At 47.4% G+C, this 14,300-nt stretch overlaps 1 protein-coding gene across 3 annotated transcripts in view; it reads right to left on the minus strand.

Annotated features, from left to right (window-relative positions):
* The window catches only part of ZDHHC14 (zDHHC palmitoyltransferase 14), a 277,548-nt gene that overhangs the window by 37,251 nt on the left and 225,997 nt on the right, over positions 1-14,300 (minus strand). For all 3 annotated transcript variants that reach the window (XM_019644170.1, XM_019644169.1, XM_019644168.1), the window contains exons 4-5: positions 9,125-9,262; positions 5,495-5,543 (exon numbers count right to left, since the gene is read on the minus strand). In XM_019644170.1, the coding sequence (XP_019499715.1) occupies positions 5,495-5,543; positions 9,125-9,262 (187 nt within the window). The remainder of the gene's footprint in view (positions 1-5,494; positions 5,544-9,124; positions 9,263-14,300) is intronic.

Below are 14,300 nucleotides of genomic sequence, written 5' to 3' on the forward strand. Positions count from 1 at the left end.
TCACTCCATGTGTTCCCTGCTGCAAGAGGAATATCCTTAAAAGCAAAACAACAACAAAACCCAGCTCTGATAATGTCCTTCACCAGCCCCAAATCTGAGCTGGTTCTTCAGTGTCTGGAGGAGGCTGCTCCTTCACTGGTATTCAGTGCTGTCAGGATGCACCCCCCTTCCTGGGGGCAATCACTCCTGCTCCCCCCACCCCACACCCCACCCCAAGACTTAGCTAACACAGTGCCCTCCGCTAGTCTGTAAGAGCATCTGTGTGCTTATACCATCAGGGCAGATACCAGCATTACCTGCCGGCACTGCTAGTCCCCAGTGCCACACCCTGCCAACCTTGCCCAGTGACTGAATGAACACAAGCCCAGCTCCAGCCTTAGAAAAGGCCTGCTCTTCCCTACAAACCCAATGCACGCCCCCACCCCCCCAGGGCCTTGCTCAGGCCCTCGGCCCTGCCTGGGACCGGAGCCTCCATTCTCCTGTTAGAACTCCACTCATCTTTCCAAACCCTGTGCAAACGCCACCGGTCAATGCCTTTCCTGATTTCCTTGCAGGATGTACAGCTTCCTTCTGGACATCACTCCCCACCTCAAGTGCATCCTACGACTTCTTCTTATGACACTTAGGACTTATTCTGCTTTGAAGAAATCAGAGTCATAGCCCAGATCTTGGCAACAACAGATGTTGGTTGAAAAAAATGAGTCAGGCTGCCCGCATCGCTGCTCTGTCCCCTTTTGATGGAAGGTGCTCAAACTCTGGGCGGGTTGTTTTTGTTTTCGTTTTGACTTGGGAACCCCAGCAGGTTTTGCATGCAGTGGGTGCGCAGTAAAGAGTCCGAAGGAAACAGATGCACAATGGTTCTCCTTTGCTGGAGCCTGTCTGGCTGTGTGGACTGAGGACCAGACCCATCCTATTTGGAGAAGACTCTCCTTTTGTTCCTCTCCCTGGGGAAGGCCAGGAGGTTCTTGAAAGTTCACAGCACCAGGCAGCCACTCCACTGCCCTAGAGGCCTGCATCCCGCTGCTTCTCTGATGCAGAAATGAAAGGGAAGAAATGGCCTCAGGCCACAGGGAGCCAGTGAGCAGCCTAGGGAAGGTGGAGATGGAGGAGGAAGAAGAGGGAGACCAGGAAGCTTCCTTCCCCTTCGCTCACCACAGGCAGGGCTGAGGGTGCTGGGGTGGGGCTGGCATTCTGCCCACAGCCCCTTCCCAGGTTCCCTCTCCCTCTCTCCTCGCCCTGCCTTGGCCACACTCGGCAACTAGACCCCGTCCAGTCCTGCTCTGCTTATTGAATGAGCTGTTTGACCCCTTTCTCCTAAAGCCTTGCTGTTTCACGTGGGTCTGATGAGGCGCTTTTCGTTGATGGATGTTTCCATCAATCCTGTCAGTATTTCTGATGAGTGGTCTTGGTCGGTTGTTCACTAGCCATTTTTGTTTTTAATCTCGCTTCATCGAAGACACTGTTTTTGGTTGGACATTTTGTAGGGTAAATCCATGGTGAGAAACCTTTGCCTGTGTCCTCTTTCCTTATCACAGTATGTTTATAGCATGGTCAGAGGATCAGATTGAAGGCCACTGAGAAGTTTTAAATGGACGCCATTTCCTTGCCTGAGAACACCCTGCAGTGTTACAAAAGTTACACTAGACTCCAGTCCTGTGCTCAGGCAGCCCAGCCAGAAAACCCCCCTTGTTTTAATAGCTCAGCACCTTGTAGATTCTTGCTCCACGCAGACTACAGGTCTGGAGAGCACCAGCTGTGGACAGCAATACCATTAATCAGAGGACAGTTTTACGAGTAAAATGTCACAGATCAGTCTCATCCATCATAAATCAACGACCTTAAACGAGACTCCCAAGTTCTCAGGACTCCGCAGTGGACAGGAGCTCAGAGCTATTGAGTTTAACATTTATCTGGTGCTAGAATCTCCTACCATACTGACAAGCAGGATGCACTCTCCTTTCGAGCACCCCCCGGTGGTCGCATTGCTCCCCTGGGGTAGGCCATTTCTGAGCTGCCCCCATGGTGAGCACACCTTTCTCAGTGAGCTGAGAGCTGCCGCTCCAGAAGCTTCCACCCCGCCATCCCCCTCCAGCTCCAAAGCCACACAGACAGCCAGGTACACTGACCAGCTGCCCTGATGGGATCCAGCCCTGCTTATCACCACTGACCAGAACTTCGTATTTTTTCAAAAGCACCTCCAAAACCAGTAGAACCTAAAGCATATTTTTTCTTCTGGAATACAAATTTATGATAAATCAACATAACTCAACACTTACTAATAGACTCACTCAACAGAGAGAGAGAGAGAGGTTCTCCAAAGCACCTATTTCAAACAGAAAACACCCGTCAGAACAGGGGGCCTTGGGTAGCCACACGTTGACGGGGGAGGGGTGTTAGTGGCACACATAAACTATTAAAAGACCCAGCACCTCACTTTTGAGTATGGGTATGTCTGATGTTCCTGACATTCTCTTCTAGTTCTAAAAAGAATCAAGAAGCTCAGGGCTGAGAGCATTGCCCAGACCGCTCGTGTCACCTCCCTGCTCCTCTCTTCCTGGCTGGGACAGGCAGCTTTGCTGTCAGATTCCGCCTGCACCTTGCTCTTGGCGCTTGCTTTTCTCTGGGAGAGAAATGGGGTGGTTTTAGCAGACAGTCTTTTCTGTTGGCTGAGGCAGCTGCCCTGGGATATTCTGGCTTCAGCTTCAGGTTGCCTTTTTCCAGGCAGGAGCCCAGCGTGACGGTGCACAAAACCATCAGAAGGTGTCACAAAGCCGAGTGGGACCCAAATCAGTGGGAGCAAAGTTATGATGACAATAATCTCTGAAAACTGAGATGGGCAGGCTAGTTCAACAAGGGCCTCATGGGGCATTCTGTTAACATTTTATACATACTAAGATGGGGGGATTCTCCGGAACTCTCAGGATGGAGCCAGTCTGTCAAAGCAGGAGGTTCTGTGAGGTCAGAGAGATGGAGGAAGAAGGGGCAGGAGAGAGGCAGAGTGCAAGCGGAACTCACTCCACTGGTGCTGGCTTTGAAAAGGAAAGGGCTCACGAGTCAGGGATGGATCAAGGACACAGGGACCTCCGTCTTCTATCCCATTAATTCAGTGAACCACCTGAGTGAGCCTGGGAGAGGGTTCCCCCAAAGCCTTCAGATAAGAGTCCAGGCTGGCTGACAATTTGATTTTGGCTTTGTGGGACCTGGAACAGAAACCACCCTCGCCTCCTGGACTTTGACCTACAGAACTATGTGATAATAAAGTGTAATTGCTTTAAGCCTCTAAATTCGTGGCTCTGTTACAGCAGCAACAGGAAGCTAATACAGCCGACAGGCACTGGAGCAGGGCTGAGAGAGGCCCTGGCCTGGGAGGGGCTAGGATGTCCTGTAGCCCAGCTGTGTCTGGATGCTGTAAGGGGCTTGTCAAGCTCTCACAGCAGGTTGTGGTCGCCACAGCTGTGGTCACCGAGCTCCTGAATGTGGAGGACATGCCTGGGTAACACCTCAAAGGGGAAAACATCAGGTTATTGGTGGAGGGGCAGCAGCTAGATATGGCAACAGTTTGGAAAGGTAGTGGCTGAGATTTTTAGGAGTTTCCAAACCGGGCCATAGGGAAACGTCTTTACCGCTACCTGAGAATGACATTCAGAGCGAAAACAAGCTAGAACTTGCTCCGGACCAAACAGGAGCATTTGTCTCGTCCCCTTTCCACGTGAAGAGTTTCTCCAGCAGCCATCATGCCATTTCGAATGCATTGCCCCTCTTTCTTTGTATCAGCAGCATCTGTCTATTCCCCTTACAGGGGAACACAATGCTCTTGATTATACAGACTACAAGCACAGCCAAATCATGAGAATGAGCAGGCACACGTGCTCTAAAAGAAGGTTCTGGCAAAGGCTGTCCATTGCATAGACTGTCACAAAGAAGCCTCCTTGAAATCACTCCTGCCATGCACGTAAGCAATGCTTTGGTGTTGAGTGTTCTCACATATATTCCAAATCGTTGATTTTGTCAGCATAGCATTGTCAAATACAGAGTATTTGACTACTGCGGGTCAAAAAATTGAGGCACGAAAGGGTTAAAAGAAATGACCCAGACCTTATAATGAATTATGACGGAGCAGGAATTAAAAGCTATTATTCCAGTCCAGGACTTGCTACCTGGTCTTTTCTTCGATTCCTTCCAGGATTGAGAGAGGATAAGACCCCCAAGTTGTGAGGTCTGTAATGGATACAGCGAAAACCTGGCAGCAATAAGCCCCCACTGGAGCGGAGGAGCTGTGCCCGAAGGTGCCCCCAGGAGAACCAAGTGGGCAGCAGGTAGCCCACAGGCCCCAGGGAACGGGGCAGCTGAAACCCCGCTGGTTTCAGATCAGCCTTTGTCACCAGTGAGGAGGTGGTCTCCCCGCCCGGCTTAGAGGAGTTCCTGTCATTGACATCCGTCCGTCCACTGAAATGTACACACGTGATATGTACATCTCAGTAAAGTTCTTCACTCTTTATGAATTCTCTACCACAAGGTGATGACTCATAAGAGTAACGAGAGGTTCAAGTTTACCTGGTTATATGAAGAAGAAAGAGAACTGGGTCCTGGACGAAGCCAGGTCAGTGGGCCCAGGGGCTGATGCTACACCAATTAGCGTAAAACCCAAGGGGGCAGGGAGGGAACGGGGAGCCATGCAAGCACTTAAAGGGTGAACATTTTTTTTAAAGAAGTTTAAAATGCGGGCCGGCCGAGTGGCTCAGTTGGTTAAGAGCTCGCTCAAGAGTTTGAGCTCTGAGCAACAGCGGTTCGAGTCCAGCCCGAGCTGAGCAGCCGCTGAGCTGCCAACAGGTAGCAGGATGGCTCAGCTAAAAAAAAAAAAAAAAAAGTTTAAAATGCTATGACTCGTGCTCATACGTTCTGTTTGAAAGGATGGGATTGACCTACATGAGTTGAGATTGACCATTTTAGTCTGTTCTGGGCTGTGAAAAGGTGTTCTCTTCCTGCAAATAAACATGGGTCATTCATACTGCCCAGAGGAAAGCCACGCTGCACCCCCAGACCATCTACCCAGAGGCTCAGGGGACTCCCATCAGATGACTGACTACCAAGCAAGGGACGCACACAGGGGAGTCCACGAGTGCTCTGTAGGGACCACCTGCTGTTCAAAAGGAAGCCAGTTGGAGGCCTCAGCCTTCCTTCTCCCCAGACAACCTGACCGGACACAAATTAATGTGGGTTTCTGGGGGTGGCAAGAGTTCACACTTGGCGTTCTAGCTAAAAAGCGCTTCCATTTAAACAAGGCTAAGTGAGTCACTGTGAAGTTCAAGCGTTCAGACGCGATTACTCATGTAAGTAAATATTAGGGAGTTCTTTGGATGCTTTATAGAACAAAAAAGAACACGGTTTCTGAGAATGCAAGCCAAGGAACAAGATGAAGAGGTAATTGAGTAGAAGGCTGGTCCAACACCTAACACGCCAGCCTCGTCACAAACGCAACAACCAGAAAGGATATCTTGCAGGACTGTCCTTAAGAGCGTTTAGGAATCCTGTTTGCTGTGAGCCTGTGGGAATGAAGCCAAAATTTAGTACTCACACATTCACCTCCAGAAAAACAGCCCTCATGCTGAAAGGTCTCTCATCTACATAGAAATAATAGGTGTCTAAAGATCAATGAAATAATTATATTTTGTATGTGCTACGGCACTAAGTGTACTGATCCAAGATTGAGATTCCACTAAAGTTATTCAACAAGAAAATGGCAGATTCATAATTTGACCCAACAGCTGCAGGATATTTTTTTCTCAATAAAAGCAGATGGATGTCTGCACACTTTCCCATAAATTACAGTTCTGATTACGCCTTTGTTTTCTTCATTTTAATAGGAAAACAGAATACTGTACGTGATTTTTTTCTCTCTTCTTTTATGAAAGACTGTTTTTCTGGAGTTTATTAACTTTTGACCCTGGATGTCCTAGAAACGAGGCTACGTATAAAAGACATTTTTCTCTGCACCCAGAGTAAACAAACTCATAAAGCTGAAGTGTATTACTAACTCCTTTTGGGTGTAAGACATTTTAATATGAGCTCTCTGTACAAGAAAACATTTCTTTCAGGACTTGAGTAAAGATGCATCTGACAAGAAGCAATTTTTATTTTATGTATTGACATTATGGTTTTTATGACTTAAAGCCCATACGGAGGTACTCGAGAAGCTCCCATCATGGAGTGGTGATGCCGGGTGCCTGCTGTGCTGCATGGAACCATGTGTCTTGGGGACATGATGTGGCCCTGGGGCAGCCCTGAGATGAACAGTGAGAAGACACAGTGGACTGGTTCTAGTGTATCTCTGCAGCATTTTCTGCTGGCGTGGCTGCAACGTGGGAGCTAGAGGCAGGGCCCTGGACCCCTCTGTGTAACTGGAAACTGTGTCTGGCTATGGAAGCCTCCACATTCTTCCTCGAGTTCCCATTCCCGTCCTCTCTGCACCCACTGGCCACCCCTGAGGCACGAGGCTGGGCCATGTGCTCGGAAGCCAACCAGTGGGAGAACTAATAAGGAAAGCTTAGGGCTTTCTCTTCCAGCCCTGCTGGGCCAGTAGGACAAACCCATCAAGTGGATGCTGCAGATCTTAGAGCAAACACAGCCTTGAGGCAAAATGAGACCAGAAGGAATGATTCCTCTCTCCCTACTGGACCCAAAGGGTATTCTTTTCCAAACTCTCCTTCCTCTCTGAGGAATTCCAGAAATCATCCTGTCAGGAATCTTTGTGATAGCAGATTTCTTACCTGCTCTCCCCACCCAGTCATGTCCCCCCTCTCAGAGCCCATTACCAGGCAGGGGGAACTCAGGGGACAGTTCCCCAGCTGCTCTCAAATATCCCTCTGCCTTTGCCAGTGTTTTCAGAATCTGATGGGGAATCATGGAAACCATATAAAAATGTCTGCCCTTTCTGAAAACCTCACAGGCCAAGCCAAAAGGGGGTCGGGGTGGCATTGTTTAGGGTCTTTTTTGGGGGGCGGGTGCAGAGCAAGCTGAGAGGAAAATTATTTGCTTTTGTCTAAAATGCTTGGGTAGCTTGCAGGCAGATAAATTCCGAATGCCTGTTTTGTGGAAGATGGGATTGGCAATATACAAGCACAAGCCACAGCAAGCTCTAGTTTGCTGGAGCCCGGGTGACTGAAACTTGAGAGGAGATGAGAAAGGGAATGCACATCACAACCCAATGGTGGCTTCACAGCCACAGCTGGTATCACAGCGTGTGTGCGCGCGTGCGCGTGTGTGTTCCCAGAGTTTATGTGTGTGGTTGAGCAAATGAAAACTGGCCCTTGATATTTAGAATGTAGGGGCTAGGCCATAAATACAATGTGATAATATATCTAGGAAAGCATTTCTAATTTATTAATGGTGATATAGAAATGTAACGTGGAAACAATATCTTCTAGCGTCACAGATAATATGCTGGAATATCAGTAGTTATTTCTTCCACAGTTGTGTACACAATTGCATCTCCTCTCTGATTCCTTTGTTTATTAATACACAGATGGGACCCTGGTTACTTCTGCCATGTTGCCACTCTGAAAATAGAGAGAAAGGGGCCCCTGCAGAGCCACACTGGCATCATCCCCAGGTCGCATGGGAAGGGTCTCTAGTGAACATCAACCCACTTTTTGCAATCCTGCCAAGTTACTGTGCTCAGGCATATATTACAAATTTGTGTCACATTCAGATGAAAGGATTTCAGTCAGGAAGAATGGAAACTAGGACTTAAAATGCCTTGGAAAAGTTGGACTACTCCATTTAATGTCCAAAATTGGCCAATATTTAAAAAAGAACTAATGTGAAATTTTCCACATCTCCCACTTCCCTCGGGCTCCATACAAACCCCACTGAAAGGGAAGGGGCGGAAAGTTTTTCTAACTTCAGCCTTAGCACCCCCACTTGTGGTTTCAATGCTGCTGCCTGGGAAGAAGGTAAGGCATGCACTCAGATACTTTCTGGAACATTTCAGAAAGGCCCTGTACTTCCTAATGGCTGGTTGTACCTCAGGAATGTGCACAGGAGGCATTGCTGGTCTTTCGCATTGCTAATGGCGCTGTAATGGAAGTTTAAAGGCTTAAATTTATAGTTCAAAGCCAATTACCTTCCTTCTCATCATTCCCTCCCTAGTTTAGGAAAGTGAATGACCAAAGAGACAAAAGAAATTCAAAGTTATGACCTTCAGAAATGGGAATGAAAAATGCCATTTGCTTAGGCAAATATACAGAGGATGGCAAAAATAATGTATACACATTTTAAGAAAGGAAAAGCTATTAAAATTTAATACTCAATATATACTGATAACAAAAGATGAATACAAGTCATGTTTGACTTGTGCAATTACAAGAGGTGCTCCAAGTGGGTACCATCAGCGTCCAGACACTTCTGATTATGGCGAACTACTGCGTGGGCAACGTTGACCAAAGTGTCCACTTGTATACATTTTTTTGGGCACTCCCAGTATATTAAAGTCATTTATATCCAAATCTCATTTTTCATCAAGTTGCTTCCTTCATATGCCAGGGGTAGTTTACTGATGTTTTAACAGACAAATGAACATCTTATCAAACATGTGTCTTTAACATATGTAGATTTGCATGTGAGAAAACCTAGTCTTTATCCCCAGATGCTTTTTTTCTAGGGAGGGTGACTGCTTAAGTAGATAATACGTTAAAAAAAATTAAAAAGAGCTTTACTGTTATGACTGCAGCACATTATCCTTTGTGCAAAATGTGCATATGATTCTTCCAGGGGATCCCTTAGCAGAACAGAAAGTGAAGTCACTGAGGTTGGAATAGGGACAAGTATATCAAGGAAGAAGTCTTGTAAGTTACAGAGGGCCTGACCCAGGTGTGACCCTGGCAGCTGCTGCTGGAAGGATGGGGATGGGGAATGGAAGGGAGAGACGGGGAGGATGACAGGGGATGGAGGAAGGCCAGAAACAGAAAAGGGGCGCAGGCTGGAAGTGAGGAAGGGGACAGGGAGAAGGGAAAAGAGAAGAAAAGAGAAAGCCCGAAATGATCAAAATAGTAAATCAAAATTAAATCAGAAAACCAAAGTCAGGCAAATGGTTACATACGTAATCTGATTTCGCCAGCATACTTACGAAGAATGACGTGGGTGATAACGAATGCAAATATAAAGACTGTCAGAAAAGACAGAGATAAAATAAACATATAAAAAAATCTGTAGTTTCTTTTCCCCACACAGTTGCCTACCCAGGGACAGTGGTGATCAAACCGTTCTGAAATGAGAGGCAGAAAAAAAAAATGGAAATCAATTAATAAAATGTCTTTTTTACAGGAGAACCGTTCCCCCACCACCCAATACTCTGATAATAAAACAAAATGATATCATGCTACGTATTTCCAAATTCACACTCAGAGAAATGCTTAACATTAAGACATTTCAAGAACATAATTATTCTTTCAACAGAACTTAGCTGTTTTGAGGGAACAGAGTATGTATTCAATCCAATTATAATAAGAAACGTAAAAATTTCACTCTTTTGTTAAAGAAATCTCTTTGGTTCACAGAATAGTCTTCCCTTAGGATGGTACCAACACCTCTGATGCTAACGGTGGGGCTGGGCGGGGTGGGGTCTTCATCTTTCATGAGTGTGTAGTACTGAGTAACTGCTTCTCATGGTAAGTGGCCGTAGAGAGAGGTCCTAAGGTGCCTGGGACAGGACAGAGGGACAATCCCTGGTTCTTCCATCCCAGTAACTACTGCTTCCTAAGAAATGTCTCAGCTATTTCCATACTCGTAGGACAATTGATGGCATTTTTTAAAGTGCCATGTACCATAGTACACGGGATCTTTTAGCCCACAGCTCTCAGCTTCCTTACCTGTAATACAAGGATACATTATGGAGTTCTTGTGGGGTTAAATAATGTCTGAGAAGGCATTAGAAAAAACACATACAACGCTTTAGAGCTTTGTCAAGAGCAGTCACATACAGTAATATATTTGGCCTTGAAACGTTCCTTTCAGGAAAATGGTGATGTCCCATTTTACAGATGAGCAAACTGAGGCTTAGAGAGAAAGGAGACCGTGGGGCCATACAGCTCAGCAGCAGTGGCAGCTAGGTCCTTCTCAGGGTTGCTCCCGTCTTCCCAATGCAGAGGCTGTCCCCAGCACTTTGTAAATGGCAGAGCCCTGGCTTTGGGCATTCTTATACTGTTACCCCAGGTACATTAGGTACAAACCCATGCCTTCTCACCTTGGGCATTTCCCATGACATCTGCAATGTACTTGTGATTTATTCTTCCCTTTGCAAGTAATGGCTAAGTGCCTCTCTATTGTACTACTCAACTGACTGTCTATTCAGAAGGGCTATGCAGAGTGCCTTCTAACACACTCACTCACCTCCGCAGCGATGGGGGGAATTCTAGGCATATGACCTAGCTTTTTACTCGGGCTCTTTTCCGAACGTAGTTCTGCCCAATTTTCACATTTTATCTATCTATACGTACTTTAAAAACAGACAGGGCTACACGAGGTGTGACTATGTAAATAAAGCAAAGTTACCCAAGGTAGTCAGCTTCATTACACTCTGATCACCGATGATAAACCACTCATCTCACATTTTACGTCTAGGGCAAGCTTATTTCTTGAAAAGGGCACGAGGACTCCTGGACATGGTGGTTGCAGAACTGTAAGAGTCACTGTTGACTGCAAGTGACATTAATGAGCAACAGCCAGTCTCAGCAGAGGCTCCACAGAGAAATTTCAGAGCTTGCTGTCCTGGTGACAAACTGGTTAAAAGATGCTGACACTCAAAGGAAAGCAATTCCTACTGGTGTACTCACGTGAGTTACATGTTCATGTGTGCTGACAACCCCATACAGCTGGAAAGGGGGGCCCCAATCATTTCCCCAAATCACTGATCTCCACAGGAGGTGCAGGGGAGAGGTTTACACAAAGAGCGAAAAGAGAAAAAAGTCTGAATGTGCCAGAGTTTCCTAAGACTTTGAGGCTGCCACTTTGAGAAATGCCTTTTCTTCTTTATACGTGTGTGTAGAAAACGGGAGTGAGAAGTGGAGGCTGCGACACAGGGGCAGGTGGTAGGATGGAAACTCTGATTTGAGCAAAGCTGATCCCCAAAACCCACTTGTATGGTGAATGGGCCTCCTCTGGAGTGAAAACTGAGCAGCAAAGAAGACAACAGGACTTGGGGGGCATAGCTGACATGTGGAGCCCCATCCGAAGTGCCAAGGTCTCGGCAGCCCACTGCGGGCCATTTTGGGGAGGGGGCAGGTGGCAGTTGTATCTTTAACTCAGAGAGTTTACTATTAGCTAAGCTCTGATGCTGTGCTTTCCCGAGGGAGGCAGAGCAAAAGCAACAGATGATACGCATGAGACCGCGGGTCATGGCGTCTGGGACACCAGCGATGTCGCGGGCATAGGTGTGAACGCCTGGCTCTCTGGCAGCCCTGAGCTGAAAGCAGTTTCCATTTGGAACTTGTATTGAAAACTTTTTTTTGGTGGACGAAAATCCCACCAAAAATGTAGTCTCACGGAGCCATTGTTTTACTTAATGCTTTTCATGTCCTCCTTGGTGACTGTTGACAACATGGTGGTAAAGGAGTCTGACAGACTCTGTGGGAATCTCTGAGGAGCAAGCACCAGAGTCCAGTGCTGTCCGTCTAGTGGCCGCCGTGTCCCCGCTCTCGCTGACTCTGGTACCCTCTTCCCACCTCCTTCCTCAGCGCCCCCTCTCTGCCTGACTTCTGGTGGTGGGCTGCACCCAACGGGCAGGCTGGGCCTCTTCTCTTCTCATGGACTGTCTCTCTCATTGGACAATCTTCATCCCAAGTTCAAATGCCACCTATGCATTGGTGACACCAAAATGGCCACATATCATCTTCGGCAGCTGACTCATGCTGATCTGGCTGACACCTCAAACTTGACACCCAGAGAGAGCTGCCCATTCTCTCTCTCCTCTCCACACTTCCCACCTACCTTCTGGTCAAACCACGCACCACTGGTGACCCGTCCTATCCCTCCACCCTCATGTCCAATCTATCAGCAAGTCCTGTCAGCTTTACCCTCATCTTTATCTAAAATGATCTTATTTATTTTTCATTTGCTTTTATCTGCTAATTCTACTCTAAGCTTTTAATAAACATCTGCCAAACGACTGAATAAACCCTCAAACTACCCAAGGGGCACCCACGCAAGCAAGCACATTGCCCAACGTCACACAGTTAACGCGTAGCAAGGCTGGGATGGGGCCAGCTCCCTCTGCCTGCAGGACTCTTGACCACTACATACCGCACGCCTTTATTAAGTATTTGTCACATGCTCAGCATTGCATCAAGTGCTAGGGCCACTAAGAAGAAAAACAACCACATGACACTCTATGGCGTCAAGGAGTCCCTTATCTTCTTTGGTGAGGACAATATTTTCAGATTCCAAAATACTCCTCAGACCCAAGGAATGAACGCCTAACCGAGAAAAAAAACTGAGCGCTGGAATCAGTCTGCTCTCTCACCACTGTTGGCAGCAAGCAACATCCTCCTTTCACGGGTCAAGGGTAACCGGGACTAGGGTTGGCTCATGCAGTCCTGCGTGGTCCTGGCTGTAGCTCAGAGGACTGGGGGAAGTTTAGGAGCTACCTGGGGTCGTCTGGAACCGGGAGGTTTGTGTTCTTCGGTTTCCAGGGAGGAAGAGCAGACAAAAGCTGGGCTCAAGCTGGGAAGAGAGCGAGTGGCCACAGCGGACACACAGTGTGGCTCCCAGGGACCTGAGCAAAGCAGTCATTGGCTGGGAGGGAGAACATCTGGAGGAGGAGAAGGGACCCAACCGCTGGTAACGCAAGCTGCATGCAACCACACCATCTGAGACGTTTCAAACAGCTATTATTAGAAGTCAATTTGGAGAGTTTCTGTGTGGAAACGTTGGACAGGGTGTTCTCTGTCCTGGGGCTGAGGGCGGGGGGGGGGTGATGGGAGGGTCTTAGAAAAAGCATGTTGGAGCCCTTGCTACATCCCTTGATTCTGAAGTGTGGATCCTACAATGTCTCTGGAGGGTTCCTTCGAAGAGAAAGAGGAGCTGTTCCCTATAAGAGGCCACAGAGGAACACAGGCTGGAGGAAGGGAATGGAGTATGGTGCGGGGTGGGGCGCTGACACCACCTAGGTCCTAGCCCGCTCTCTAATGATTCGAGATCTGAGTTCGCTCGCTGGGGGCCTGATCACACCTCAGTTAGCATCACGCTGCCCTGCAATGATACGTGCACTTTCCTCTCCTTCCCCAGGTGAGGCCTTGAGGTGAGAATCCTTTCTCATCACCCTTGTAGCCCTGGCCCCTACCTGAGTGCCTGGCATGTAGCAGACACAGCACAAACATGCTCTCAGTGAAGGAAGAGACACTTCTAATTGTCTTGAGTAGGTTTCCAAGTGCCCCCTGATCCTGGCTGCCAGGTGGAGACACTGGAAAATGATAGTGAAAGGTAAGATTTCACACAAGTCAACCGCCGGAAAGGCAGGGGTCTGTGAAAATTGAATATGTTTGGGAAGGCTGAGGGTTGGAAGATGGTGACCAGAGACTAGGAGAGCTGAGGGGACAGTTGTTAGTGTGAACCAGCTCATGGGGAGAAGTGGCTCCTGGCAGGTGGTTCTATTCACAGCTCCATAGGACGCTGCTGGGAGACCAGGAGGCTATGGGTGGAATTCAAATAAGGGCAGCAATCTTGAAAAGTCACCTGAGCTCAGATTCTAAGTGGGGAAAGAAGGTTCCATTAAAATGGCCAGTGGAAAGATAGCTTAAAGGAGTTATGGTCCTATTTTGTTAACTCAAAACTCTAAATAATAACGAAAAGAATATTATTAATGATGATTAAAGCTACCATTCGCCGAGTTACATCATTATGTCATTGATCCCTGACAACAGCCCCATGAGGTAGATGCTGTCCCCACACTTCACAGAGGAGGGAACCGTGGAGGGAGGTGAGGAACGACTGTCCCCAGGGGCTGCAGGCGTTGAGCTGAGTGACAGCGCCACTGTTCTGATTAAAGGAAGATTTAATTTCTCAGAGAGGGTGGAATACGAAAACGAGGGCTAACAAACAAGGAGGAATGGAGAAATATTAAAGTTGGACAGGACAGAAAAATCCACTAAAATATTAAGGGAAAAGAATTTGAGAAAGTTGTGTTTGAAGGCTGCCAGAGAAAGGAATATCATGTTCGAAATGTTAAGAATTTGAAATCTCCCTGAAGTCAGGCTCTAATATAGGTCCTCAAGAGTGGGATCCAGAGATAGATAAAAATAATATCCTCA

This window comes from Hipposideros armiger, unplaced genomic scaffold (genome assembly GCF_001890085.2).
Source record: "Hipposideros armiger isolate ML-2016 unplaced genomic scaffold, ASM189008v1 scaffold_86, whole genome shotgun sequence".
In the NCBI taxonomy this organism is placed as follows: Eukaryota; Metazoa; Chordata; class Mammalia; order Chiroptera; family Hipposideridae; genus Hipposideros; species Hipposideros armiger.